At 44.4% G+C, this 27,659-nt stretch overlaps 2 protein-coding genes across 2 annotated transcripts; one reads left to right on the top strand and one right to left on the bottom strand.

The window, feature by feature from the left end:
• The first annotated feature begins 439 nt into the window (after positions 1-439).
• Positions 440-954, top strand: LOC147851005 (uncharacterized). Its single transcript, XM_087335551.1, has 2 exons — positions 440-472; positions 655-954. Exons 1-2 carry the CDS (start codon positions 440-442, stop codon positions 952-954), a joined length of 333 nt encoding a protein of 110 aa, XP_087191677.1.
• An 18,092-nt stretch (positions 955-19,046) lies between these two features.
• On the bottom strand, positions 19,047-19,596 carry LOC147851006 (uncharacterized). The gene is made up of 3 exons (XM_087335552.1): positions 19,437-19,596; positions 19,280-19,357; positions 19,047-19,207 (listed from the first exon to the last, which is right to left on the bottom strand). The coding sequence occupies exons 1-3, from the start codon at positions 19,594-19,596 to the stop codon at positions 19,047-19,049; spliced, it is 399 nt and encodes a 132-aa protein (XP_087191678.1).
• Positions 19,597-27,659: the final 8,063 nt, after the last annotated feature.

Genomic DNA, 27,659 nt, shown 5'->3' on the forward strand with positions numbered 1-27,659 from the left:
CACAATGACCACATGTGAGGAGGAAATGCTTGAAATGGCCAGGAGCTATTATAGGCAACTACTAAATGTATGTAAAGAGGAACACATTGATCATGATGCCTTTAGAAATACAATAAATAGGATACCAAAGGGAGTTACTACTCGGATGATGGACCGACTAAATACCCCTATATGTATGCAGGAATTGTGGGATGCAATTGCAGATATGAACAAACAAAGTTGTGTAGGCATTGATGGACTCCCTATATACTTTTACAGTAAACATTGGGATCTAATTAAGGATGACATGTTGATAGGGATGCTATACATTATGGCAGAAGGTTTAATAGCTACAACAATGTGCAGAGGAATGATTTATTTAATACCCAAGGATGGAAAAGATCTGACAATACTCGATAATTAGTGACCATTGACGATTCTCACTAAGGCCTATAAGACCATGGCTAAAGTTGTAAGTAGTCAATTGAAAACGGTAAGTACTAGGGGACATTATACATACAAAGCAAACTGGCTTCTTAGAAAACCAAAGCATTGTTGACAATGTGATAACTTTCTGGGAGTATTCAACATGGGCGAAGGAGCAAGAAGTGAACCTGGAAGTAATATTACTCAACTTTGAAAAAGCATATGACAGGATCTCATGGGAATTCCTAGGCCCTAGGCTTCAAGCAACAATGGATCCTTGGAATGGTTGCCTTTTACAAGGATGCATCCAACCAGGTTTTAATGACTAGGAGCATGGGGAAGAGCTTTAAGACGTCACGATCGGTACGCCAAGGATGCTCATTGGCCCCGTACCTATTCATTATTGCAGTAGAAGCTTTGGATTATCAGATTGCTGATAGATCTTGGCAAATACAAGGTCTTCCCTTGCCCGAGGATGCAGGAATGTTGCTTGATATAGAATATGCTGATGATACAACAACTTACATTATGCGGGATGCAATTTTGTAGGGGCTTGAGTGCTAAAATAAATTGGAATAAATCAGTGGGCATTTGGATTTGTAATAAGCATGTGTTAAATTGGGCTCCGGACCCCAATTTTAGATGGTTGAGGAGAGGAGAAGCTACTAGATACTTGGGTTTCAAAATTGGTATGGACATTGATCGATTAGAACACTACAATCTATTCATGGACAAAATAAAAGTGAAGCTAATATGGTGGAAGGCAAGAAAACTATCATTTGCAGGCAAGATTGTGATTGCAAATCAGGTTCTAATGGCCACTATATGGCATATTGTCGCATGCTGGATAATCGCGCCCAAGTCGATGAAAGTGATAAAAAGGCTTATTAGAAATTTCTTATGGGGGGCCATAGAGGAAAAACATGGTCGTGTAAAGGTTGCATGAATCACACTTATAAAAGAAAAGGGTGGGACTAATGGATGTCGTGGTGCAAACGAAGGCCTTGCGAGGCAAATTGGTGGTCAGGAGCTTGCAACCACCTGAAGCACCTAGGAAAATTCTTTGGAGACGTCAATGGAAGATGTGGTTACCAAGACAAGGTGGAAGCTAACCAAGCAACTCTTTTTGGGGTTTTATGCCAGAAATGCGACCCAAATACTGGGGTTGTATCCAGAGTATATGTGCTGCTGGAATTATGAAGGTGTGGCAAGGAATCAGAAAGGGAATTGTTTGTAGGTGGAGAAATGATGCATATGCCTGAATGTACATGCTTATTGTTTGGAACCCACTAATCAGAGATGTGGACGGGCTAATGATAGGACAAAAAGTAGGCTTCAAATGGGCCAACTTAATCAATGCCCAAGGGAATGCGTTAGCGGATTGGAAGAGATTTCTATCTAATGATGTGGGCACTCAAAAGGCTAGAATATGGAGGATAAACAGGGGTAAAAGCATGCTAATGAGAATTACATATGCCATTGCACGCAATAGGCAAACCTCCGAAATTGAATGGACAGGACTTATAAATGCTGGAAATTATCTAATTGGAATTAAGGGAATTAAAGCAGGACCTAATGAGACATGCTACTACAAAATAGAGCATGGAATGGAAATACGTGAGCAACCAACCTATCAAACTGAAAGGCCAATTAGTTTGATTGCAAAAAATGGAAAGGATATGATGGTTGACCCCAAACCCAATGAGATCAAACCGACGATAATGTGTTGCCTGATAGAAGGGCATTCAGATCAGCTATCATGGGACCCAATGGTATATTTCTGGAGCACTCGGGGACGAATTGATGGTGCCAAGTTGGTTGAACCTTTAAGGTACAACACGAAATCGGGAGGCAAATTATTCTAGAACAAGAACACAAAGATATTGCAACACGTAAATATTGGATACATGAGGGCATTAGTGAAAGGAGATTAGATAAATTCTGGAAAATGATATGACATGACAGTGGTGACCGCAAGATAATGATGTGCTTATGGTTTATTGCACATAGATCATTACTAGTAAGGGCATGGGCGAAATGCCCCAATGTAGACCGTAGACGTAGTGCATGTGGACAACTAGAAAGCATTTCCCATTCTCTATGGGAATGCCGCGAGGCAATGGCTGTATGCGGAAGGGCATTACGATTGCTATGCCATGCCTCTAGCTCATTTACCCTCAATGGGGACATGCTTGTTGGAACTGTCTTGATGATGATGCGGAGAAATTTGATAGCACATGCAAAGCAATGTACAGAGGGGAGAATGGAACTATTCGATTGATCATTGTGAAAGTTAAAGTGCAGAAGCTTAGAAAAACCGGCTCAGCCAAATAGCAACAGAAAACAAAGACAAGGTTTAATGGAAAGCTTGAGAATACACAATACGTGGGAGAGACAGAGACAGAGACAGAGAGAGCAGAACACACAACGTCTATTTCAGAATAAACTCAATATTGTGTACATACAACGTGCTCGTATAAGTCCTTAAAAGGACTGACAGAAGTACTGACATGTACTTCAATGCTCGTACCGAGAAACTGACATTGACTCCTAGAAATATGCCTACATACTAGGCGAGGATCGTAGGCCTCTAACGGCCTATCGGTTACACTCATATACGGACACTGATCTGCCTCTCCGTTTTGGACATAGATACGGTTCTTCATTCTGGATACTGATCCAGATCATGTTGAGCTTGCTCGTTTGTGAAGGATCTATGTATCGATGGAGTAAGCTCCTCGATGTCGTAGCGAGATTCGGACCGGCGGTACCCTCTTGATGGCGAATCGGGCGGAGATGGTTGTCGGACACCTCCGAGCCTCACACTCACTTAAGAACTAATAGGTGATTAGGCATAATATCGCTCTCAAGCTCACTCTCATAAACAATGGGGTAATGAATGTAGACAACAAGATTAATGAATATATTTATTAACCCTCTTCGCTAAGAGGTCTAGCACCACCAAGAGAGAGAGATTAGTGTTCTCTAACTAACACTTCACTAATCTCTCTTAAGCTTAAAGTGTACAAGAAAGAGGAGAGGAAGCTTCTAGCTCTTAATCACTTAAGAGATCTTTACAAATGGGAGAACCCCCACAAAGCCACTACTATGTGGTTTATATAGCTTTCACGTTTACGGTATGGGCCTTTCACACTTGGATGTCTCTTTGCTTCTTTTCCTCTTGTTGTTTCCGCTACGTCCTTGTTGATGCGCTCTTATTCGTGACTGGTTGTGTTGTTATCCCAACACTTAACATCCCCCCCAACCTAATGAGTGCACACTCCCGGGTGCACTATGGGAGGGGAGCTTCGGGCGTCGAGGGTGAGTAGGATTGAGTAGGGGGGTTCCTCGGGGGGTGGGTGGCGTCGGAGATGATGGCGAAGACGACGGATGTTCAGTGGTGGTAGCCGGATTTCCTGCAGTTGGTCGGTTGTCATGAAGAAATCTTTCTTGGGGCCGGTGAGCCAAGTGCAGGTGTTGTGGTCGGCGAAGGGAGAAGGGGGGTTTCGACTAAAGCTTATGTAAGTGGGGAAAAAACACGTGTCAATCATGGTTTCAAAATCCCATTTGTAGGTGGCGGGGAGTACGTTGACGCAGGTCCAAAGGTTGACCAGTTGGCGGCGAGTAGGACCTTTATTCAAATTAAAGGTGAGGCCCCAAGCTGGGTGGTTGTGCCGTTGGAAGGGGGGGGCTTCGTACGGGCCAAAGTCAAGGAGGATGAGTAGTAGTTGTAGAAAGCGAAGGCTGGCTTGAATGTCAGGGTTCGGGACATCGAGGTATGTACGTAGGAATCGTTGCATGACCCAGATCATGCCTGGTTCGGTCAGAGATGTGCGCGAGGGTCGGGGGAACACCGGCCAGTTGAATTGGAGAGTGGGTAGGCGTGCCTGGGCGGCTCTAAAGTCATGCCATGGCCAACGAAAAGGGAGGGGAAAAAAGGTGGGGCTGGTGCACATCTCAGAGGGGTGGAGGGCGAGCCATTCGCGAAAGGATGCCTGTGCGAACCAGGGGAGACGCCATGGGGGTTGGAGGCCAGGTGGTTCGAGGAGGGGGTCGGCTACGGGGTGGTGCCATCCTCAAGTGGGGGTGGGGTTTGCAGCCGCCCAAGAAGACATCTTATCGCGGTAAACATGGGAGTAAAGGAATATGTTGACTTGGGGTTCGGAGGCGACTTCAGGGTAATAGGTGTAGAGGCGGGTGAGGAGTAGGGGGGTCTCGCAAAAGTCGAACTCCCAGGGGATGGGGGCGGCAGATTGATTATCAAGGCGAGTGTCCCCACCGGTACTACTTTCAATGCAATCAAGGGCGGTTTGGATGTCGTGGGTGAGTTGGTAATGGTCAACCAAATCAACGTAGAAGGCCGCAGCGTTGAATCGGGCACTCGGGGCGTGGAGTAGAGGAGGTGTAGTGAAGATGGGGGGGGGGGGTAGTTGTTGGTGGAGCATGAGGTGGGTGAGGGGGTGGTTGAAAGGGAGAGCTTTGCGGAGGATGGCCTCCGTGTTGGGATTTCGGTCCCTTTCGGATGGGATGGTCGGATATCGGAGATGAATGCCGACAAGCCCGGTATCGGTTTCGGCACCGGATGACGAAGACCCCGGTTTCGGTACTGGATGACGAATGTACCCGGAGAGCGATCCGGATGCAGGGACATATCCGTGAACATGTTCGCTATGGGCCCCTGTGGCTACAGTTGTAAATAGCCCAAAGTCATATAAGTATAAATATGACTTAGGGCAAACAGTTTTACTGTTGCTTCTCATTTTTCTGTTTTTCCACTCAAGAGGAGTGAAGTGTAAGCAGCCGTGAGAGAGAGAGAGAGAGAGATAGAGCGCGAGAGAGGAAGAGGTAGACGCCTCTGTGTATTTCCGCCGCCTGTGGCGAGGACAGCGAGCTCAAGGTCGTCGCCTTGCAGCTCGCCATTGTATACTTCTCTGTATAGTGTTGGTTTGGAGTCTCGTACTCCCGTGGTTTTTCCCGTCTAGGGTTTTCCACGTTAATCCCTGTGTACTCGCGTTTTGTTTCTCTTTGTGGTTCCTATTTTCTGCTCCATCGATTCGCGCTTACTCGGTTGTGGCCGAGTGGTGAAGGTGATTAGAAGGGCCTATTCCTTTCAAACTGGTATCAGAGCGACTGTTGCAGAAAATGGAAGGCGGCGGCAGCGGGCAGCCGGGGATGATGGTGCTGAACGCACAGAATTACGCCGACTGGAAGATCAAGATGGAGGATCTTCTGATTGTTCGGGACCTGTACGAACCGATTGACAGGTCGGAAATACCGAAGGGGGTACTTGAGTCGGAGTGGAAGCTCCTGAACCGGAAAGCCGTAGCGACGATCCGACAATATGTCGATGTAAGCGTCCTACAACATGTGGCGAACGACACCAACGCATACGAGATGTGGAAGAAGCTGTCGGGCCTCTACGAGAGGAAGAATGCGTTGAACCGGACCTCCCTGATGAGGAAGATTGTGAATCTCAAGTACCGGGACGGCGAGAGTATGGTGGAACACGTAAGCACGTTCATGGGATTCGTGAACCAGCTTGCGGCGATCAAGTTCCCGTTGGAGGATGCAATGCAAGCCATCATCCTGATGTGTACATTGCCGGACAGCTGGGAGAACTTGGTGGTGACTCTCAGCACCTCCTGCACGGAAGACAACTTGTCCTTACAAACGGTAAAGACGAGTATTTTGAACGAAGAAGCGCGTCGGAGAGATAAAGAACCGGCCTCCGACTCGAAGGCGCTGCTTACCAAATCGGATAGGGGAAGACAATGGAACCGGAGTCCGCAAAGACGGGAGAAGTCGGGGACCCGGTCGCAGTCAAGAGGAAGGCCCACATGCTTCCACTGTGGGAAGCCGGGGCACTTCCGAAAGAACTGTCGGCATTACCGAAAAGACAACGGAGCCGACGACACCGATTCGAAGAAGTCACCGGAGAGAAACAGTGCATACCGGGGAGCCACGGACCGGAGAGGTTCGGATCGGCGAGGGCAGGACCGGAAAGGAACAACGGCACTCGCGGCAAGTGAGGAAGAAATCATGCTCATCACCGAAGAAGGTGAACTAAACGTTGCCGGCGATGAGACGACCTGGGTGGTCGATTCCGGAGCGTCGTTCCACTTGACCCCGGAAAGAAGATACTTCTCATCCTACACAGCCGGTGAGCATGGCTGTGTTCGGATGGGGAATGAAGGTACGTGCCGGATTCCCGGCATAGGAGACGTGTGGTTGACAACCCCGACCGGTTGCAAAATGCTGCTGAAGGATGTCCGACACGTTCCGGAGGTTCGATTGAACCTGATTTCGGCCGGGAGGCTAGACGATGAAGGCTACACAGGTAGCATCCGGAACGGCGTAATGAAGTTCAGCAAGGGGAGCCTGATAGTGGCTCGGGCCCGGAAAGACAACACCCTGTACCTGATGAATGCCCGGTTATGTCCGGAAGAGCTGAATGTGGCAGCCGACACTGCCGGTGAGCTGTGGCACAAGAGACTGTGCCACATGAGTGAGAAGGGGATGAAGAGGCTTGCAGAAGACAACCTTATTCCAGTGAAGCATGTGCACCTGGAGAAGTGCACCGACTGCCTGGCCGGTAAGCAAAACCGGACCTCCTTCCACTCAAGGCCACCGACGAGACGTAGCGCACCATTGGAGTTGGTGCACACTGATGTGTGTCAGGTAGAAACGAAGTCACATGGCGGAGCCCAGTACTTCGTAACATTCATTGATGATCACAGCCGGAAGCTGTGGACGGCACCGTTGAAGACAAAGGACCAAGTATTGTCCGTCTTCAAAGAACTCCACGCGAGAGTGGAAAGAGAATCCGGCAAGAAGCTGAAAGCAATACGAGCGGATAACGGAGGGGAATACCGGGGGCAGTTCCAGGAGTACTGTCGCTCGAAGAGAATCCGACTCGAGTTTAATGTGCCGAAGACGCCGGAACTGAACGGGCTGGCCGAGAGGATGAACCGGACCATAATGGAGAGGGTCCGGAGTATGCTGGCACATGCGAAATTACCCAAGGGGTTCTGGGCTGAGGCAATGTCGACGGCGACATACGTGATAAACAGATCACCCTCAGTACCTTTGGACGGAGACACGCCGCAGAAAGTGTGGACCGGTAGGGAAGTATCCTACCGGCATCTGAAGGTGTTCGGGTGTCTCGCATACGTGCATGTGGCAAAGGACCGGAGAGGAAAGCTAGATCCGAAGACCCGGCCATGCATATTCCTCGGTTACGGCGACGACGAGTTCGGCTACCGAGTATGGGACCCGGTCGACAAGAAGATATTCAGGAGTCGAGATATCGTCTTTATGGAGGACAAGACACTCGCCGACTGGGAGTCGGAGAAGAAGATGAAGAGCTCCAAGTCGACCGGTGAGGATCAACTCTACGAGGAGCAGTCCCGACCGGCAAGGGACCGGTTAACACTCGAGGATCCGGCCGAAGACGGTGAAGAAACAGAACCGGCCGAAGAAGATGAAAATGATACCGGAACCGGCCCCGATCCCGAAATGGATTCGGATGAAGAAGAAGAATCGGAAGAACCGGTTACCGAAGCTCCCGAACGGAGATATCCTCTAAGAGAGAGAAGGCCCCCCCGGAGATTTCCGGAACCAGAGCACGTGCTGCTAACCGACGAGGGGGAGCCGGAGAGCTTTGAAGAAGCAAAGCATGACACCCAGAGCCGCAGGTGGTTGAGTGCCATGCAGGACGAGATGGATTCCCTGCATGAGAACCACACATATGAACTTGTGGAGTTGCCGAAAGGAAAGCGGGCACTTCGAAACAAGTGGGTGTTCAAGCTGAAACCGGGAGATGCCGGAAACCCCCCGAGATACAAAGCCAGGATCGTGGTGAAGGGGTTTCAGCAGAAGAAGGGCGTCGACTTCGACGAGATATTTGCCCCGGTAGTGAAGATGACCTCTATCCGGACGGTGCTGAGCATAGCGGCAAGCATGGACCTCGAGGTAGAACAGATGGACGTGAAGACGGCATTCCTTCACGGTGACCTCGATGAAGAGATCTACATGCAGCAACCGGAAGGATTCGAGAAGAAAGGGAAGGAGCACCTGGTATGCCGGTTGAAGAAGAGCCTTTACGGACTGAAGCAGCCTCCCCGGCAATGGTACCGGAAGTTCGACTCCTTCATGACCGACGAAGGGTACCTCAAAACGCAGTCCGACCACTGCGTGTTTGTGAAGAAGTTCGAAGGAGGAGACTCTCTAATACTCCTCCTGTACGTGGACGACATGCTGATCGTCGGACGGGACCAGGTCAAGATACGGATGCTGAAGAAGGCTCTTCACTGAACCTTCTCAATGAAGGACCTGGGTCCGGCGAGGCAAATACTAGGGATGCACATCATCCGGGACCGGAAGAAGAAGCAGTTGTGGCTGTCACAGGAGAAGTACGTGACGAAGGTGCTTCACCGGTTCAACATGTCGGAAGCAAGAACGGTCGGATCGACCCTCCCGACAAACTGCAAGCTGTCCAGCAAGCAAAGTCCCAAGACAAAGGCTGAAAAGGAGGATATGATGAAAGTGCCGTATGCCTCAGCCGTCGGGAGCTTGATGTACGCCATGGTGTGTACGAGACCGGACATAGGATATGCAGTCGGAGTGGTGAGCCGGTACATGAGCAATCCCGGCAAAGAGCATTGGAACGCGGCCAAGTGGATACTCCGATACCTGAAGGGCACAACAAATGTGTGCCTCCGATTCGGCTCCGGAAAGCCCGAACTCGACGGTTTCACCGATTCGGATATGTCGGCTGATGTAGATACCAGCCGGTCCACATCAGGGTATGTGATGACGTATGCAGGGGGAGCTGTTTCATGGCAGTCGAGGCTGCAGAAGACGGTTGCGCTGTCAACCACGGAGGCGGAGTACATGGCGGCTGTTGAAGCCGGCAAGGAAATAATATGGATGAAGGACTTCATTAGAGAGCTCGGTATCCGGCAGGAGGAGTACCGACTCTACTGCGACAGTCAGAGTGCAATCCACCTTGCAAAGAACGCGGCCTATCACTCCCGGACGAAGCACATCCAGCGAAGATATCACTGGATCCGGGAAAGGATAGAAGACAAGGAGTTCGTGCTAACGAAGATCCACACGGACGAGAACGGGTCGGATATGCTGACCAAGGTGCTCACACCCGACAAGCTAGAAGCATGCCGGAAGAGGATCGGATTGGAGAGACATCCCATGCCGAAGTGAAGGGGGAGTTTGTTGGGATTTCGGTCCCTTTCGGATGGGATGGTCGGATATCGGAGATGAATGCCGACAAGCCCGGTATCGGTTTCGGCACCGGATGACGAAGACCCCGGTTTCGGTACTGGATGACGAATGTACCCGGAGAGCGATCCGGATGCAGGGACATATCCGTGAACATGTTCGCTATGGGCCCCTGTGGCTACAGTTGTAAATAGCCCAAAGTCATATAAGTATAAATATGACTTAGGGCAAACAGTTTTACTGTTGCTTCTCATTTTTCTGTTTTTCCACTCAAGAGGAGTGAAGTGTAAGCAGCCGTGAGAGAGAGAGAGAGAGAGAGATAGAGCGCGAGAGAGGAAGAGGTAGACGCCTCTGTGTATTTCCGCCGCCTGTGGCGAGGACAGCGAGCTCAAGGTCGTCGCCTTGCAGCTCGCCATTGTATACTTCTCTGTATAGTGTTGGTTTGGAGTCTCGTACTCCCGTGGTTTTTCCCGTCTAGGGTTTTCCACGTTAATCCCTGTGTACTCGCGTTTCGTTTCTCTTTGTGGTTCCTATTTTCTGCTCCATCGATTCGCGCTTACTCGGTTGTGGCCGAGTGGTGAAGGTGATTAGAAGGGCCTATTCCTTTCACTCCGTGAATGTCCGACCGGGGTGGGTGACGACCCGTGTGTGGAGGGGGAAAAGGTCGGGTGGCGGGGGGGGTGTGTGAAAGGGGTTGTCACCGAACATGGGGTGTCTGTGGTCGGGGACGTGGTGTTCGCTGAGGTGTTCGTAGGAGGGCACAAGCACGAGCCTCATCGAATTTCATGAGTTGATACTCGCGAGAGACGTCGAGGTATAGGGCTAACTCTAGTATGTCGTCACCCTCGAGGTCGGTGGGCCAATTGAATGCGGCGTATTCGATGTTGAATATGTTAGCACGAACCCCGACATCCCAGGCGGTTTGCCAAGCGCGTATAAGCCAGAGGAGCCCGAACGGGGGTACGAAGGTCGTAGTGTTCTCCAACAGGGGTGCGGGTGAGGGTGTCGGCGATGTAGTGTAAGCGCACTAGTGTTGCGAAGAGGTGGGCTAGCTGGTCTTTGGTGACTTGCATCGTGACATCAGAAGGGTAGGTGAAATAGATCAGGTCGGAGATGTCTAAGTCAGGGGTGAGGGCGGTGTGAAGGTAGGCCATACCTTTGATAAACAAAATAGGGAGATGTTGGGGCAAGAGGTCGTCGACTGGGGGAGAAGGTTCTTCGGTGTCTTCCTAGTACAACATGAAGAGGGCGAGGGCATGGTTGTCTTCAGGGAGTACTCAGATGAAGGTCTGCCGGTCTGGGGGTGTGGCGTCGTCAAAGAATATGCGACACGTGGCGGCCAATGACTGAAGGACGCATGTTGTCGTAGTGTATTTCGCACACTACGTGAAAATTGCATTTTTGTCCCTCCAGATGGAACCGGCAAGGAGGAACTGGTGAGAACCGGATGAAGGATGGAACTGGTAAGGAGACCCGGTACGAACCGGCAAGACCCGAATAAAGAAGGCCGGTGAGAGTCTCTCAGCAGATGAAGAGACAAATTTGTAAATAGAAGAAAAGATTGTTACATGGGTCGAAGCACGCTACGGGGTACCAAAAAAGTACTGTTTTTGGCCACAAAAATTGTCAGTACTTTCAATACTGTTAGTACTGAATAATTCAGAAAAAAAATTAGAGAAAAAGAAAATCGATTTTGGAGAGTGGGGTGACTGTAGTACAAGTGTCATTAACTGTAGAAGGAGTGGGGGGAACACGTGAGGAGATGTTCTTCCATTTTGGGGGCTATTTTCCCCTCACGTCGATTTTGGCGCTTCCCCTCACGTCGTTTTGGCGATTCCCCTCATACTGTTCTTCCTCTATCTCTCTGAGCTTTTCATCACAGACATCCATGTCACGTTTCTGATTTTCCTTCAATCTAAATCTCAGACATCCATGTCTGGTTGGAGAGTTTGAGTTGAGGATTTCTGATTTTTTTAGGGTTTCTGTTTTTGTTAGGTTTCGGTTGAGGTACAGAGACTGTTCTGAGGGTTTAGGTAGCAGCCAATAGTCACTTCTTTGACAACGACTTTCGTACTTCCACCGATTGCAGTTGATGTCGTGGTGATTTGGGGCTTTTTCCACCAAATCGAGGCGGCATTGGAGGTTCCTTCCACCAAATCGAGGCGGCATATCCAACGCTCCCTCCACCATTGGAGGTTCCTTCCACCAAATCGAGGCTGCATATCCACGCTCCCTCCACCATTGGAGGTTCCTTCCACCAAATCGAGGCGGCATATCCAACGCTCCCTCCACCATTGGAGGTTCCTTCCATCCTTTTTTTTATTTTCAGTACTAAAATGTTTCATTTCTTCATATTTCAGTACTAAATTTTTAGAATTGACATTTGCCATATTTGATATGTAATTCTAATGTTTGAAACAAAATATTTCTCACTTTGCAGGCCACATTTAAAAACATTTGATTGTGTTTTCTTGGTTGAGTCTATATATCCACGCTCCCTCCACCATTGGAGGTTCCTTCCATCCATTTTTTTCATTTTCAGTACTAAAATGTTTCATTTCTTCATATTTCAGTACTAAATTTTTAGAATTGACATTTGCCATATTTGATATGTAATTCTAATGTTTGAAACAAAATATTTCTCACTTTGCAGGCCACATTTAAAAACATTTGATTGTGTTTTCTTGGTTGAGTCTATATATCCACGCTCCCTCCACCATTGGAGGTTCCTTCCATCCATTTTTTTCATTTTCAGTACTAAAATGTTTCATTTCTTCATATTTCAGTACTAAATTTTTAGAATTGACATTTGCCATATTTGATATGTAATTCTAATGTTTGAAACAAAATATTTCTCACTTTGCAGGCCACATTTAAAAACATTTGATTGTGTTTTCTTGGTTGAGTCTATATATCCACGCTCCCTCCACCATTGGAGGTTCCTTCCATCCATTTTTTTCATTTTCAGTACTAAAATGTTTCATTTCTTCATATTTCAGTACTAAATTTTTAGAATTGACATTTGCCATATTTGATATGTAATTCTAATGTTTGAAACAAAATATTTCTCACTTTGCAGGCCACATTTAAAAACATTTGATTGTGTTTTCTTGGTTGAGTCTATATAACATTAACTACTTTCGCAAGACACTTAATTTTTGTGGATAAATCTAGTGACCGAATGGGGGTTCCTAACGAGAGTGAGTTGTCAAGTAACTCATGCATATCTGAAAGGACTAAGAGACGAGTGGTTCTTCACATAGTTCGTTATTTGGTAGAAATAACGAAGAGATTTAGTGAAGAGGATCGTAGGGATATTATTTGTAGAGTGTTACACCATCAAAGTTTGAATGAAGACATGGAGAGAATAAAATTTAGGGACCAATGTGTTTCAGAAGAGATTGTGGAGTCTATGAAGTCATCCCTAGACTTAGTGAAAGGTGTAGAGAGCTTAGACAAACTTGCTGCAAAGAGGGCAGCCCTACACATGGTTGTGAATGGTGTGAGAGAAAAAAAATATAGTGATACTAAAGTTGCCTTAGCCCTGGGTATTCAAAGAAGGAACTTGAGGAAACATCGCCGAAATATACACTCAAGCAAATTCAAGTGGCTGGGGTCGGGACGTAGACGACGATGTGATGCCTTATCTCAAGAGATTATTGAGAAAGTGGATTCATTTTGGGCCCAAAATACGCGTGTCTCACCAAATAAGAAGGACGTGTGTAGACAACGAATAAGTCAGGGTAAGTACCAGATTCACCCTAGACACTTCTTGGAGATGACAGAGGTATTCCATTTTTTTATATCAATTCACATTCCATAACTTTGTGTTTTGACCAAGTGTATATTAATGTTTGCTATATATATTGGTTGATGTAGGCTGAATTGTACATGAACTTTAAAGACCAACATCCAAGCTTGACTGTCGGATTCCGCAAGTTCCAAGGTTTGAAACCATTTTATGTTAGAAAATTAAATGAGAGGAATACATGTTGTTGTGTGTACCATGTGAAGATGGACATGTTAAGGGTTTCTGTGAATGCAATGCGTACTGATTCTAAGGGTATACATGGGGAATTATGTGTCTGCACTTGTGAGATTTGTAGACCAAATGGGGAGGATAATAGGTGTAATGCACGAAACATGACTTATGCATCCGTTTCTGAGCTATGGAGGTCTTGTGTTTGTGAAAAAGAACCATCGTGTGAGTGGCATCGTCGGACATGTCTATTAAGAACATGTAAGGTTTGTCCGCTACCATTATTTTGTAGGCAGGAGCTTGATATGGGAAATAGTCATATCGTGAAATGGAAATATTTGGAGTATGTGACTGAAAATATTGGCAAGGGAGTTGTAACTAAGCGTATCAAGGAAGTATATAAGGAGACATGTGCTGCTACCCTTGTCTCAGAATTTAAGAAACAACTTGGGGAGTTTATTCCACATAACTTCCGGAGTTATTGGCAAAATTCACAGTTCAAGGAATGTATTAATAACTTACCAACGGGTGTCATTGTATCCGTTATTGATTTTGCAGAAAACTATACATTTAAAGTTCAAAATGAGGTTCAATCAATGCATTGGTACAATGATCAATGTACAATACTTGTACATATTTGCTATTGGAGGCAAGACGGTGAGTTACATAAGAAATCAATATTTTACATTTCAGATGATAAAAAGCATGATACACTATTTGTTCAACATTGTTTTAAGCTTCACCATGCAGATTTATTTTCTCTAGGGCTAACCTTTAACCGTCATTGGGTTTGGTCTGATGGTGCTGCCTCGCAGTTTAAGGCGGCACGATCGTTCTACTTTATCGCCAGGTAATTTTTAATCCGTATGTTTAATACTTATCATGCAATGTGTAAGGAAGTAAATCTTGTGTTAGTGGATGCATACTAATTATGTTTGTAACTATTAACAAACAGTACTAGTCACATCGTAGCATACTAATTATGTTTCTAATTTTGTTTGTATTATGTTGTACTAAGTAACTTTTAATCCATGTGAAGTGTTCTCCATAGACACATTGTACTATGTTGTGTGTTGGTTCTGTACTATGTTGTGTTTACAAAAGGATGTAAAGTACTCATCTTGTACTCATAGTATTGTCCGTCCTTAAGAGAATTGTACTAAGTATCGATTAATCCATGTGAAGGGTTCTCCATAGACACATTGTACTATGTTGTGTGTTGGTTTTGTATTATGTTGTGTTTACAAAAGGATGTAAAGTACTCATCTTGTACTTATAGTATTGTCCGTCCTTAAGAGAATTGTACTAATTATGTTTTAATCCATGTGAAGGGTTCTCCATATACACATTGTACTATGTTGTGTGTTGGTTCTGTACTATGTTGTGTTTACAAAAGGATGTAAAGTACTCATCTTGTACTTATAGTATTGTCCGTCCTTAAGAGAATTGTACTAATTATGTTTTAATCCATGTGAAGGGTTCTCCATAGACACATTGTACTATGTTGTGTTTACAAAAGGATGTAAAGTACTCATCTTGTACTTATAGTATTGTCCGTCCTTAAGAGAATTGTACTAATTATGTTTTAATCCATGTGAAGGGTTCTCCATAGACACATTGTACTATGTTGTGTGTTGGTTTTGTACTATGTTGTGTTTACAAAAGGATGTAAAGTACTCATCTTGTACTTATAGTATTGTCCGTCCTTAAGAGAATTGTACTAATTATGTTTTAATCCATGTGAAGGGTTCTCCATAGACACATTGTACTATGTTGTGTGTTGGTTTTGTACTATGTTGTGTTTACAAAAGGATGTAAAGTACTCATCTTGTACTTATAGTATTGTCCGTCCTTAAGAGAATTGTACTAATTATGTTTTAATCCATGTGAAGGGTTCTCCATAGACACATTGTACTATGTTGTGTGTCCTATCTGTACTATGTTGTGTTTACAGGAGGATGTAAAGTACTCATCTTGTACTCATAGTATTGTCCGTCCTTAAGAGAATTGTACTAAGTATCGATTAATCCATGTGAAGGGTTCTCCATAGACACATTGTACTATGTTGTGTGTTGGTTTTGTACTATGTTGTGTTTACAAAAGGATGTAAAGTACTCATCTTGTACTTATAGTATTGTCCGTCCTTAAGAGAATTGTACTAATTATGTTTTAATCCATGTGAAGGGTTCTCCATAGACACATTGTACTATGTTGTGTGTTGTATCTGTACTATGTTGTGTTTACAGGAGGATATAAAGTACTCATCTTGTACTCATAGTATTGTCCGTCCTTAAGAGAATTGTACTAAATCAGTATTTACTCATGTTGTACTCATAGTATTGTACTCATCTTGTACTCACCAAAGCAGGTATTTCTCCTTATTCAATATTCGTATGCAATGGAATTACTTCGGGTCTGGACATGGAAAAGGAGAGCATGATGGCGCGGGGGCTGTGATCAAACGTGCCCTTACAAGTGAGCAGTTGGATAATAATGGCGCTAAGTTACAAAATGCACATGATGTTGTGCAGTGGCTAACATGGAAGATGTCAAATGATGGTAAGAACAGATTGTTTGTTGAAGTTCGCGCTGATGAGGTCGATAGAACTAAATCATATGGTTGTAAAACCGTGAAAGGGACACGCAGCACCCATTGTGTGTTAGGGTTTAGCCGCAAGGACACAACCCAATTGTTACTCCGTAGTTTATCATGCTTTTGTTCCATGTGTCTAGATGAAGCTTGGGATAAATGCATCAACCTATCAATCGTGGAGCCCTGGAAGCTGCAGAAGCTTGAGCCTGAACTACAAGATGATATTGAAGAGGATGTGCATTCAAACGATATTGTATACTACAACCAAAATCAAGACTTGGCAGTTTTATTGGAAGTTGGAGATCATTTTGCAGTGCTCAAATATTCTCAGAATGAAGATTTAGAAGACTACTACATTGTGGTGTGCAAGCAAGGAAAGACATTATTGAAAGAAGTGGTGAGGGATGGTTGGGGCAACAATTTCAACGTTGGTGAGTCTGTCGTGTATGGAAACTATTATGCAAAGTTGCCGCAGTGCAAGAACACATATGCATTACTAAAAGAAGCACCCATCGCAATAATCTACGCTGATGCCATTCTTGCGATCAAATTCAATATGACTCAAGCAAAGCACAAGGTTAAGGGATACAACACTGTCTACAAGGTCCCCCAAGAGGTTCATGAGCACATATTAGGGGAGGTCTCTCTATTTAATGCTTGAAAGTCACCCTATCAATACATTGTACTAGAAAACTGAAAAACATCCACTTGGAGTTCACTATTAATTTTGATGATTGACAAATGAATTGATATATTTCGTCTTTCTTCCAAAGGGTTTATGCCTCTCAACCACTTGTACTTATCTTTCATAATATATTAGTTGTTATCAACAGGACTTGGATTTCTTCATTGCCGATATTGCTCATGTTTCCTGATGTTATTTGAGCATAGGAGTTTTGCAGAGTTGGTGTGTCCTCTGTTGGCACATAAATCTGCTCTTCTTTTGCTACCAAGAGAAGATTGTTAGTTGAATTCATTAAAGACTTTAATATTGTAAGATTTTCTACTGTAAGTTCATTTTTCAAAGGGGGCGATGAATTCTGTGAAGACAACAATGAAAATTATTCTCTCAGAATCCTTTTTTGTTTCATGATATGTCCTGTGAAGCCATCTGAGTTTTTACTTCTTGTATATAAGTCCTGAATATCCAGGCTATGGATTTTAAAGTACAAACCTTCCTTTCCTTAACAAAATAATCCAACTTCTGAAACAATAATTTGTGATAGCTCAAAGTGTTTCCTTACTACTGTTAGTGGATGATTCATCCTTTGGGATGATATCATCAAAATATGGCCCACATTGCTTCAACAATTTGCACACATTCTGGTTACCGTCCAAATGGGATTGATGAAACAGTCTATACTTCAGGATATCTTCAATAACACCCGATACCCGATATTTTCTGTTTCTCATCATCAACACCTAAAAACCTAAATTTTCCTAGCAAGCTAAGAAGACTTTCAAGCATTTTATCTACAATAGACTGAAAGACTTTGCGAGGATTAGGAGATGATCTCAAAAAAGAAACAAAACGTTGTAAAATAAGAATACTTAGATCAAAAAGTATATTCCCATTGTTTTTGATATATGTTGATGAGCAAAATATAGAAGCAATCCTTAAACATGAACTTGATTTCACACTGGTATAACTATTTCAGATTCATGAACTGGATTTTTTACATTGGCAATTGAAACAGTATTTTGGTATCCAAATAGTTCAATTTCAGACATCACTAACAACTAAAGTTCAAGTACAATCGAAAGACAATCAGGCACTAGAGGGTAACTTGGCCGATCTTGTAATGCGCTTGTTGTTGGTGCCAGATTTTTCTGATTTTACATTCTTCTTTATCTTAAAGCCTTTAGGTATGAGCTGACTAAGTGGCACTTCATCATCAGAGGCATCAGAGACAGGCGTGGATGCGCGGGCACCTTGTACTGGTGGCAAGCTTGAGAGAGCAACTATGTTTTCTGCAACTGCAATGCTTGTACACAAATCCACAAAGGTGCTGTCGATAGACAAATTATCACTCATCTCCTGAATGCTTGTACTCCTAGCGATCTTTATTGCCCTATCATCATCACCGATGCCTATACACTCGTTCTTATTAGACTCCTGTATGTGGACCGTGGCAGTAGTCATGGTCAACTCCTCTTGTACGATGGATGTCACCTCATTCTTAAGACAACGTTGTTCGCTCTGAGTACAATCAGGCCCACCTTCATTAGTAACGTTGTTCACTCTACACTCCTCATGGGATTCTGTACAATCAGGCTTATCTTCAGGGAAAGCGATGTTCTTTCCACGATCCTCATGGGCTTCACAAGACACTACTAGCACATTCTCAGTACAATCAAGCTCCTCTTCATTACTAGCAATGTTCTTTCCATGATCCTCATGGGAATCTTTAGATAGTACTAGCACATTATCAGTACAATCAGTCTTCTCTTCAGCACTTGCCACATTATCAGTACAATCAGTCTTCTCTTCAGTACTTGCCATATTCTTTCCACACTCTTCATGGGCTTCAATCTTCTCTTCAGTACTTGCCATATTCTTTCCACACTCATAGGCTTCTTTAGACATAGTGTTGTTTGTACATGCCAGCTGCTCTTCACATATGAATGCTTCGTTTTTCTCACAATCCTCATGTGTGGAAGATGAGCTTCTAGAGTCTGCCTCCTTGCAAAGGTTAATTTGATTCTGACTCTGATGGGAATCTGATTCTGCACTTGTGCTCCATGAAGTTCCCGATTCATTTGATTGCAGTTGGGAATCAGACTGCTCTTGTAAACCTAATTAATGGGATTCCAAAGAATATTGGTATGAACTCACATACTCAAAAGTTTGCAAACAATGAACATAGGGTTTAGGGCCACATTTTTACCTAATGTTACATCGTCATACTGTACAGCCGTAGATACCCCATTGCAAGTGGTGGGCTCGGTCATCTTCTCCACAACATCTAGGTGCTCAACAGTGTTGTTATGATCTATAATAACAACAAGAATAGGGTTGTTATGAGCTAAATCATTGTTTTCAAAGTCTGGCTTTTGACGTGTACCTGGGAGTGTGATAAATTCGTCTTCATGATCAGGTTTTGGACTCGTATCTCCGTCACCAAATATCATTTCATCATCAGCTAGTAACACAAGTACATGGTATTAGACAATGGATTAGGTTGACAATGCTCCAGACAGGTGAGAACTTATATGACTCACCATTGCATTCAACTTTGCCTTTCTTGCCGTTTCCATACAACATTCTTGCAGCATTTCTCTTCTTACTGGGCTCTATTTGTAAAGAAACTGCATTTCTCTTCTTAGTGGGCTCTATTTCTTGATGTTGACCGGAGCTTGGGGAATTTGTTTGTAGAAGCATATGTTCCACTGCTCCAATGGCCCTTCTCATACATTCATCCTCATCATAAAAATCATAGGTTATTGGTAATGATGGTCCCTGAACCTTGGAATGTGCAGCAGATATTGAGGGTTTAGGCACAGGGGCTGGTTGTTCCATTACCTTCCCTGGCGTGGAGTTGCTTGACACTACAACATTCATTGCAACAAACAAAAAAACCTTGAATGTTAGTACCATCATCTAAAATATATAATGTAGGTCACAAGAGCTGCTTCCCATTTTACACAATGTACCAGTCATGAACAATGTACTACTCACATAGTTCCTAAATTATTGAACTAGTACTAATAAGGAACACTGTACTGCTCACTTAGTTCCCAATTTACACGATTAGTACTAATCATGCACAACATACACAAGTAGTACTAATCATGCACAATATACTACTCACTTAGTTACCAAATTACACAAGTACTAATCCCGAAAAATGTACCACTGACTAAGCCAAATTAATAAGTAGTACTAATCTTGAACAATGTACTACTCACTTATTTCCTAAATCACTGAACTAGTACTAATCCCGAACAACGTAATGCTCACTTAGTTCCCAATTTACACAAGTAGTACTAATCATGCACAATATACTACTCACTTAGTTAGCAAATTACACAAGGAGTACTAATGCCGAACAACGTAATGCTCACTTAGTTCCCAATTTACACAAGTAGTACTAATCATGCACAATATACTACTCACTTAGTTAGCAAATTACACAAGGAGTACTAATGCCGAACAACGTAATGCTCACTTAGTTCCCAATTTACACAAGTAGTACTAATCATGCACAATATACTACTCACTTAGTTAGCAAATTACACAAGGAGTACTAATCCCGAACAATGTACTGCTCACTTAGTTCCCAATTTACACAAGTAGTACTAATCATGCACAATATACTACTCACTTAGTTACCTAATTACACAAGGAGTACTAATCCCGAACAATGTACTGCTCACTTAGTTCCCAATTTACACAAGTAGTACTAATCATGCACAATATACTACTCACTTAGTTAGCAAATTACACAAGGAGTACTAATCCCGAACAATGTACCACTGACTTAGTCAAATTACACAATTAGTACTAATCCTGAACAATGTACTACTCAACAATGTACCACTGACTTAGTCAAATTACACAATTAGTACTAATCCTACAAAATGTACTACTCACTTATTTTCTAGATTACTGATCTAGTACTAATAAGGTACAAAACTAGTACTAATAAGGAACAAAGTACTACTCAGTTCCCAAATTACAAAACTAGTATTAATCATGAGCAATGTACTAGTAACTTAGTTCACAAAGTACAGAACTAGTACTAATCATGAACCATGTAGTACTTACTAAGTACTAATCCAACAAATGTAGATTGGTATTTTGCACACAAGTAATACTAAACATGATATGTCTTCTACACACCTAGTTACATAACTTGTACTAATTACACCAACAGTATTAATCTTGAACAGTATTAGTACTAAACGTGATATGTGTTTGACACACCTCATTTCCAAATTACAATAATTGTACTATTATTCAACAATTTACTATACACCTTGTTCCCAAATTACATTACTAGTACTAATTCCCAAGTTACACAAACAATCTTAACAGTCAACAGTGTACTATAAGTATAGTGTTTACTAAACTAATACTAGGCAAGTTGCAATATAGATTGGACGATGTTGTACCTGGTTCCCTTTTAGTACTACTAATTGTGGAAAATATCCCTTCAACTACACATACCAATTATATATTAAGAGTACTGCCAATACTAACCCACATAATTAGGGTTCCACATAATAGTTGTTAGAGATTACACTAAATTTGAAGTATGAATTGTGGCATACACTAGTTCTAGTCCAAATGTTAATTGACATCATATAATACAAACAATAGAATAGTAGAGCCACATACCGTACGGGTGTACTTTTAAACCCCAAGCATAGTACCACTCAGCCGCAATTGTAGTTTTACAGTCCATACATGTATTCTCTTTCTCAAAATGATACTTAGCACATAGCACATGATATGTGTGCAAGCATGGTGTAATCACAACATCCATAGCCTCCAGCTTGAATCCGAGGCCACAAAATATACACCTGGAAGATTGCAAACACAAGTTATAATATATTAGTTGCTCACTTATTTATACCAAAGAAGTAGAAATAAATAACTTTTAAAGCCAATACCGTGATATAGCTATACTAATAATGGTACTTTCTATACCACTTGGGTGCTCAATTACAGATGGACACAAAGTATCAAAACCATTTTGTTTTAAATCCTGCATCAAGCATGCAAGGTTCTCAGAATGCAACTTTAAGGCTGACAACTTATTATCTATTTCTTCATGTGCATTCCTGCAAGTATCAAGGTCTCTCATCTGTGAACCTAATTGAGTGCCCATATTGTTTAGCTCTTTCTTCAACTCCTCTTTCAAGACCTCACTTTCTGAATTTTGGATTGTCGATGCAATCCATTCATATGTAGTTTTTATTGAAGAAAATTTCTTTTCTGCCTGTATCTCAGCTGATTTAACTGCTTCCAAATCAGCAAGTAGTGTTTGTATTCTTGAGCTCATAGAAGCTATGCAACCGGCCATCATCTGTTCATGCTTTTCAGTCATTGTGGCCCGTACCTTTGCCTCTAGAACTTGGTGGATAGGTGTTATAGCTAGAATATCCACATGAGAGGTTCCAGATGACTTCAAGCCAGTGTTGGTACTGGAGGACCCTTTGTAATGTTCTGACCGGTGCCGATTAAAATCTTCCCAATTTACGTCAATGCCACCTTGAACTTCACATGCAAAAGCACGTGCAAAAACAGTACCCACCTCATTGTTAGTGATTTGATTTGTATCATAAACATGTTCGTATCTCGTCTTCAATAAATTCATGTATTCCCTCTTCAAACCACTTATGTGGAATCCTCGCCTTGTGTCGGGATGTGCTGACCCCCAGGTTTTTAACAACCACTCTCTCAGCTCTGGATACACGTCAGGTCGTGCTCGAAGGAAATAATTCCATCCAAGAGGTGTGTCTCGACTGATGGAGTGGTACATCTTCTTTCTCTGTGTTGATGAATTCATCACCCTTTCTCTTGTGGGTGTCTTCTTGCTTTCTTTCATGGGTGTCCTTCTTCCTTCCTTCACTGGTGTCTTCACTTTCTCTTTCATCAATGTCTTCTTTATGGGTGTCCTTCTCGTCATTGTCCTAGTCAACACAATTCTCAGGGAATGAATATGCATGTACTAGAAGAAAACTCAAGCAATTACCATCAACACATAGCAAATCATCTCATTGCATGTACAAACCATGTCAATCACACAATAACCCTAAATAGTCGGAAAAAAACTCCATTGTAAATCATCATAGCCAACTCCATCATTGTAAATCATTGTAAATCATCGCATCGCATGTACAAGCCAACTCCATCACATCGTAAAACACACAAGCCAACTCCATCACAAGCCAACGAAAACATTGTAAATCATCATAGCCAACTCCATCACATCGCATGTACAAGCCATGTCAAACACACAAAAACCCAAAATAGTCGGAAAAACACTCATCCATGTCAAACTCACACAAAATAAAACAGATGGACAAGAAACAAGAACAAAACGAAAACATAGCAACTCATCATAGCCAACTCCATTTACGTTGCATGTACAAACATGTCTAACACACAACCACCTCGATCAAAATATTTTCATACATTTTTAAAAGGAACACAGAGAAACACAGAGAAAACAAAAACACAGAGAATACCTGGAGGTTGTACAACTTGCAGAGGTACCAGACCGTGTTGATTTCGACAAACGAGGCTGCTGCAGAGGAGACAAACGAGCATAGACAGAGGAAACAAACGAGCATACAGACAGACAGGAAACATTCAGAAAAAGAAAACATTGAGTATTGGGCATGCAACACAGAGAATACCTGGAGGTTGTACAACTTGCAGAGGTACCAGACCGTGTTGATTTCGACAAACGAGGCTGCTGCAGAGGAGACAAACGAGCATAGACAGAGGAAACAAACGAGCATACACAAGGAAGGAAAATCAACAACACATACAACGAGCAGGGGAAACAAAAATCTCTGCGTTCAGAGATCGAACCTGGCACAGAGGGGAACACAAGAACAGCTACGCGGGGAAACAGAGCATCGAAGGTGGAGTGAGAGAGAGAAACAGAAAGAAAGAAAGAAACAGAGCTTTGAAAGAAAAAAACAGAAAGAATCGAAGGTGGAGTGAAAGAAAGAAATAGAGAGATAGACCTGTAATATATATGTCGTCTTTCTTTAACTTTCTGCCACTGTCTGTCTGACAACTTCGAGACAGAAGAGAGAGAGAGAGAGAGAGAGAGAGAGTGAGTGAGTGAGAGAGAGAGACATACCAATTGACACGTTCGACTACCCATACCAGAGAGAGAGAGAGAGAGAGATACTGAGACTGACCAACTGTCACAATGGATACCTTCTCCAGGTGTGCTTTCGTACAACTCTACCTAGGAGACTGGGGCAACAATTAATGTATTAAATATGGCCTAGGGACATTTCGAGTGTGACGTACAATATCTTTGTGCATTCGAGTGTGACGTAATGAATTTGTTTTTTGTTTTTTGAAACTTATTTACAATTTTTAATGTTTATTTTCTTCTTCGATTTAGTACTAAATTTTTGGCCAAAAGTTGGTACACCGTAGCATGCTTCGACCCACATGCATAGGGCAAGATTCGAACCCTATACCTCCATGTTAACGATTTTTAAGCCTTACCACTATACTAGCATATTATGAATTTTAAAGTTAAATACTAAACTTTATCCCATGTAAATATTCTAGATATGCATGGTACAAAAAGTTATTCATGCATACACACTCAAGTTAAAAGAAAAGATGGGATAGAAAGCTAATCATGCACATGCAGTGTGCATGAAAACTAAAGTTAGGAAAAGCATGATGCTTGCATGTGATAAACTTAGACTCTTCCTACACTATATAAGGAAGAGAGAAAGATGTATAGGGGTTGTTGATTTTATATAAGGATTGATTAATAAAAAATATTCGTGGGATTCACGATTTTACCATCTAATTCTCTCTTACAATCCAAGTATCCATTAATACATTATACTCGTGGGATTCACGAGTTTCACATCTCCATCTTGCAATCTATTCGTAACAAAAACTATCTCATATTCTTCTTCTCCTAGTCCAAAACCTCAGTGGTTCCCACCCGACTCACGCAACGATCCGTAGCCGAAAGGCACGACACAAGTCTTGGATGAGAAGGTTACGCGGTGTGCGTGGTGCAGAGAAAAGTTCGGAGAGCAGTGACGTCGAGGTTACATATACCGAGAGTGCCTGAATCATATTCGGAGTGCCAGGTGGGGTAAGGAGAGGTGTCTGAACGATGGAGGGGTCCGTCGTGCCGGGGCTGAGGACATGTTCGAGGGCGGCTTTGGACGTGCAGAGTTGGAAGATGTGCTTTTCGAGGTCGGTGCACTGGCGGCAGTGTTTGATGAGGAGACATCTGTTCCGTTCATTGGCGACCTCGACTTGGTGGACCATGGCGTCATGTTCAGGCTTGAGGGTGGTGATCTCGTTGGTGAGTTGGTGAGTTGTGGCAATGGCGGCAGCCAGAGCCTCGAACCGTTCAGAGAGGTCAGCCGTCACAGCTGCGAGGCGGGACTCAGTCTGTTGGTGTTGGGTGGTGAGGCGGACATACTCGGCTGAGAGTTCGACGTGTGTTAGGGCCGCACGTTCCTGGTCGTGGTGCCAGGTTGTCCGAGCTTGTTGGAACTCGTCAGCGACTTCTTGGTGTCGGGTTTACGTTGCCAGTAGTTCTTGCTTGAGGAGGTCGTGGGTGGCCGCTTGGCACACGTTGGTATGGAGGGCACTCCGCACCTCAGCAGCCAAAATCTCATTCCGTGTAGAGGTCTCGTGCTGGGCGGTGGCGGTCTGTTGGGCCTATGCATGAACTTGAAGTAGGTGACGGTTCATGACAGAAGTCATCTTGAGGAGGTCGGCCACCATGTCGGCTAAGGGTTTGGGGGGGTATGCAAGGGAGGGGGTATGGTGGGCAGTGACTGCAGTGAGCGGGATAGAGCAAGGCACAGAGGTCGGATGGGGTGGTGGTGAGGTTGTCGTCTGGGCGAGAGCGATGGGGGGTTGAAGGGGGACTGTCGGGTTTGTGGGTGATGGCCGGTCGGGGGTTTCGGTGTCGAGAGCGTTGTGGCGGGCGAGTTTACGGGGTCGAGGTGACGAGGTGTCTTCGGTGGTCATGGGCAGGAAGGGTTGGGCAGTTGCGGTCGGGGTGGGGGGTGACGGTTCTCAAGGTAGAGGGGTTGGCGAGTTGGGGGGAGGCGGGGCTACCGGGTTCCGTTGGTCACGGAAGATTGACTCGGTTGTGCAGCTACGGGTACGCGAGATCATGGTTGTGGTTTGATGTGACACATAGTGGAAGGTAGTGGACATGGCCTAGATTTCTGTGAGGGTGAACACCCGTGTCTGGAATTCCTTGACACGATTTGTGATATCTTGAGGGGTGTCGAGGATAGATTTGGCTAACACGTGGGTGATCGGGGGTTGTTTGTGTGCCGGTGGCTGTTCCTGATCGCCTTGGTGTACCTGTCTTAAGAAATCGCGTTCGGGGAGGCGAAGGCGTTCGAGTTGGCCTAGTACAGTTATCTTGCGGAGGCGTTCCTAGTAGCGTATGAAAGGAGGGGCGGGGGGTCCGATGCTGAACTTTGCGCACAAGTAGCGGGTGAGGAACCACGCAAAATTGACTGCTGATTTGGGCCGTGTGTGCCATTCTCGGACCCGGAGGACAAGCTCATGAGCCCACTGTACCGGTTTCGGATCATGTGCCCACTTGAGGTACTCGCCGGTGATACGGGCGGTGGCATCGGTAGATGCGGTGTCGCCGACTTGGGCAATTGCGCTACAACGGTCGTGGAGATGGAGAGGGATTTCGGTGTAACGCCAACCTTCGCGTCCAGAATATTCGGCGTAGGTGGCAGAGATGATGCCGGGGACAACCCCAAGGGTCCTCGTGGTGCGGAAGGGGGTGCCATCTGTTGGGGAGACAGGTTCCTCTGGATGGGAAGGGAGAAGAACCGTATGAGGTGGACCCGGCTATGGAGGGCCGGATGATGCAGACCCGGTGAAGACCGGATGAGGAGGACCCGGCTACGGAGAGCCGGATGATGCAGACCCGGTGAAGACCGGATGAGGAGTACCCGGCTACGGAGAGCCGGATGGTGCAGACCTGGTATGAACCGGATGAGGAGTACCCGGCTACGGAGAGCCGGATGGTGCAGACCCGGTATGAACCGGATGAAGAGACATATTCGTAAATATGTTTCTGAGAGTCCATCGAGGCTATATTTGTAAATAGCCGAAAAGACATATTAGTATAAATATGACTTAGGGCAAACTTTTAGCGTTGGTTGTTCATTTCTTGTTGGTGCAAGAAAAGAGAGAGTGTGCGTAACTGTTCAGATAGAGAGAGAGAGAGAGAGAAAGAGGTCGTTGCCTCTGTTGTAACCGCCGCCTGTGGCAAAGATCTGTGAGCACGAGGTCGGTGCCTCAGTGAACTCACTGTTGTATATTCTTACATAGTGATAGTTTGCAGCCTATGGGCTGCTGTGGTTTTTTCCCTTAGTTTGGGGTTTTTTCCACGTAAACCTCCTGTGTATCTCCCTCTTCTTCTTGTTGTGTTTTATTTCCCGTTTTCTGTGTATGATCCTAAGCTCGATTGTGGCCGAGCGTTGCGTATAGGGAACGGTACAGTTCCAGACACCATCGAGTGGTAAATGCAATGTAGCGCAAACGTTGGCGGCGGTTAATTGGAATGTGACGGGGGTGGAATCCGCGAATGCTTGCATATCGATGTGGCCCGTGTCGGGGTTGTACCCGGTGAGGAAGCGGTTGACCAGCTCGGGTAGGAATCCCCACGGGTCGATCCCTAGGAAGAACCTGAGGCCAAGTCGTGAGAGGGTGTCGAACACGTCGGGTTC

Source organism: Azolla caroliniana, unplaced genomic scaffold (genome assembly GCF_043228905.1).
Source record: "Azolla caroliniana isolate FFs.n. ecotype wild unplaced genomic scaffold, voAzoCaro1.0.p SCAF_20, whole genome shotgun sequence".
Taxonomy (NCBI): domain Eukaryota; kingdom Viridiplantae; phylum Streptophyta; class Polypodiopsida; order Salviniales; family Salviniaceae; genus Azolla; species Azolla caroliniana.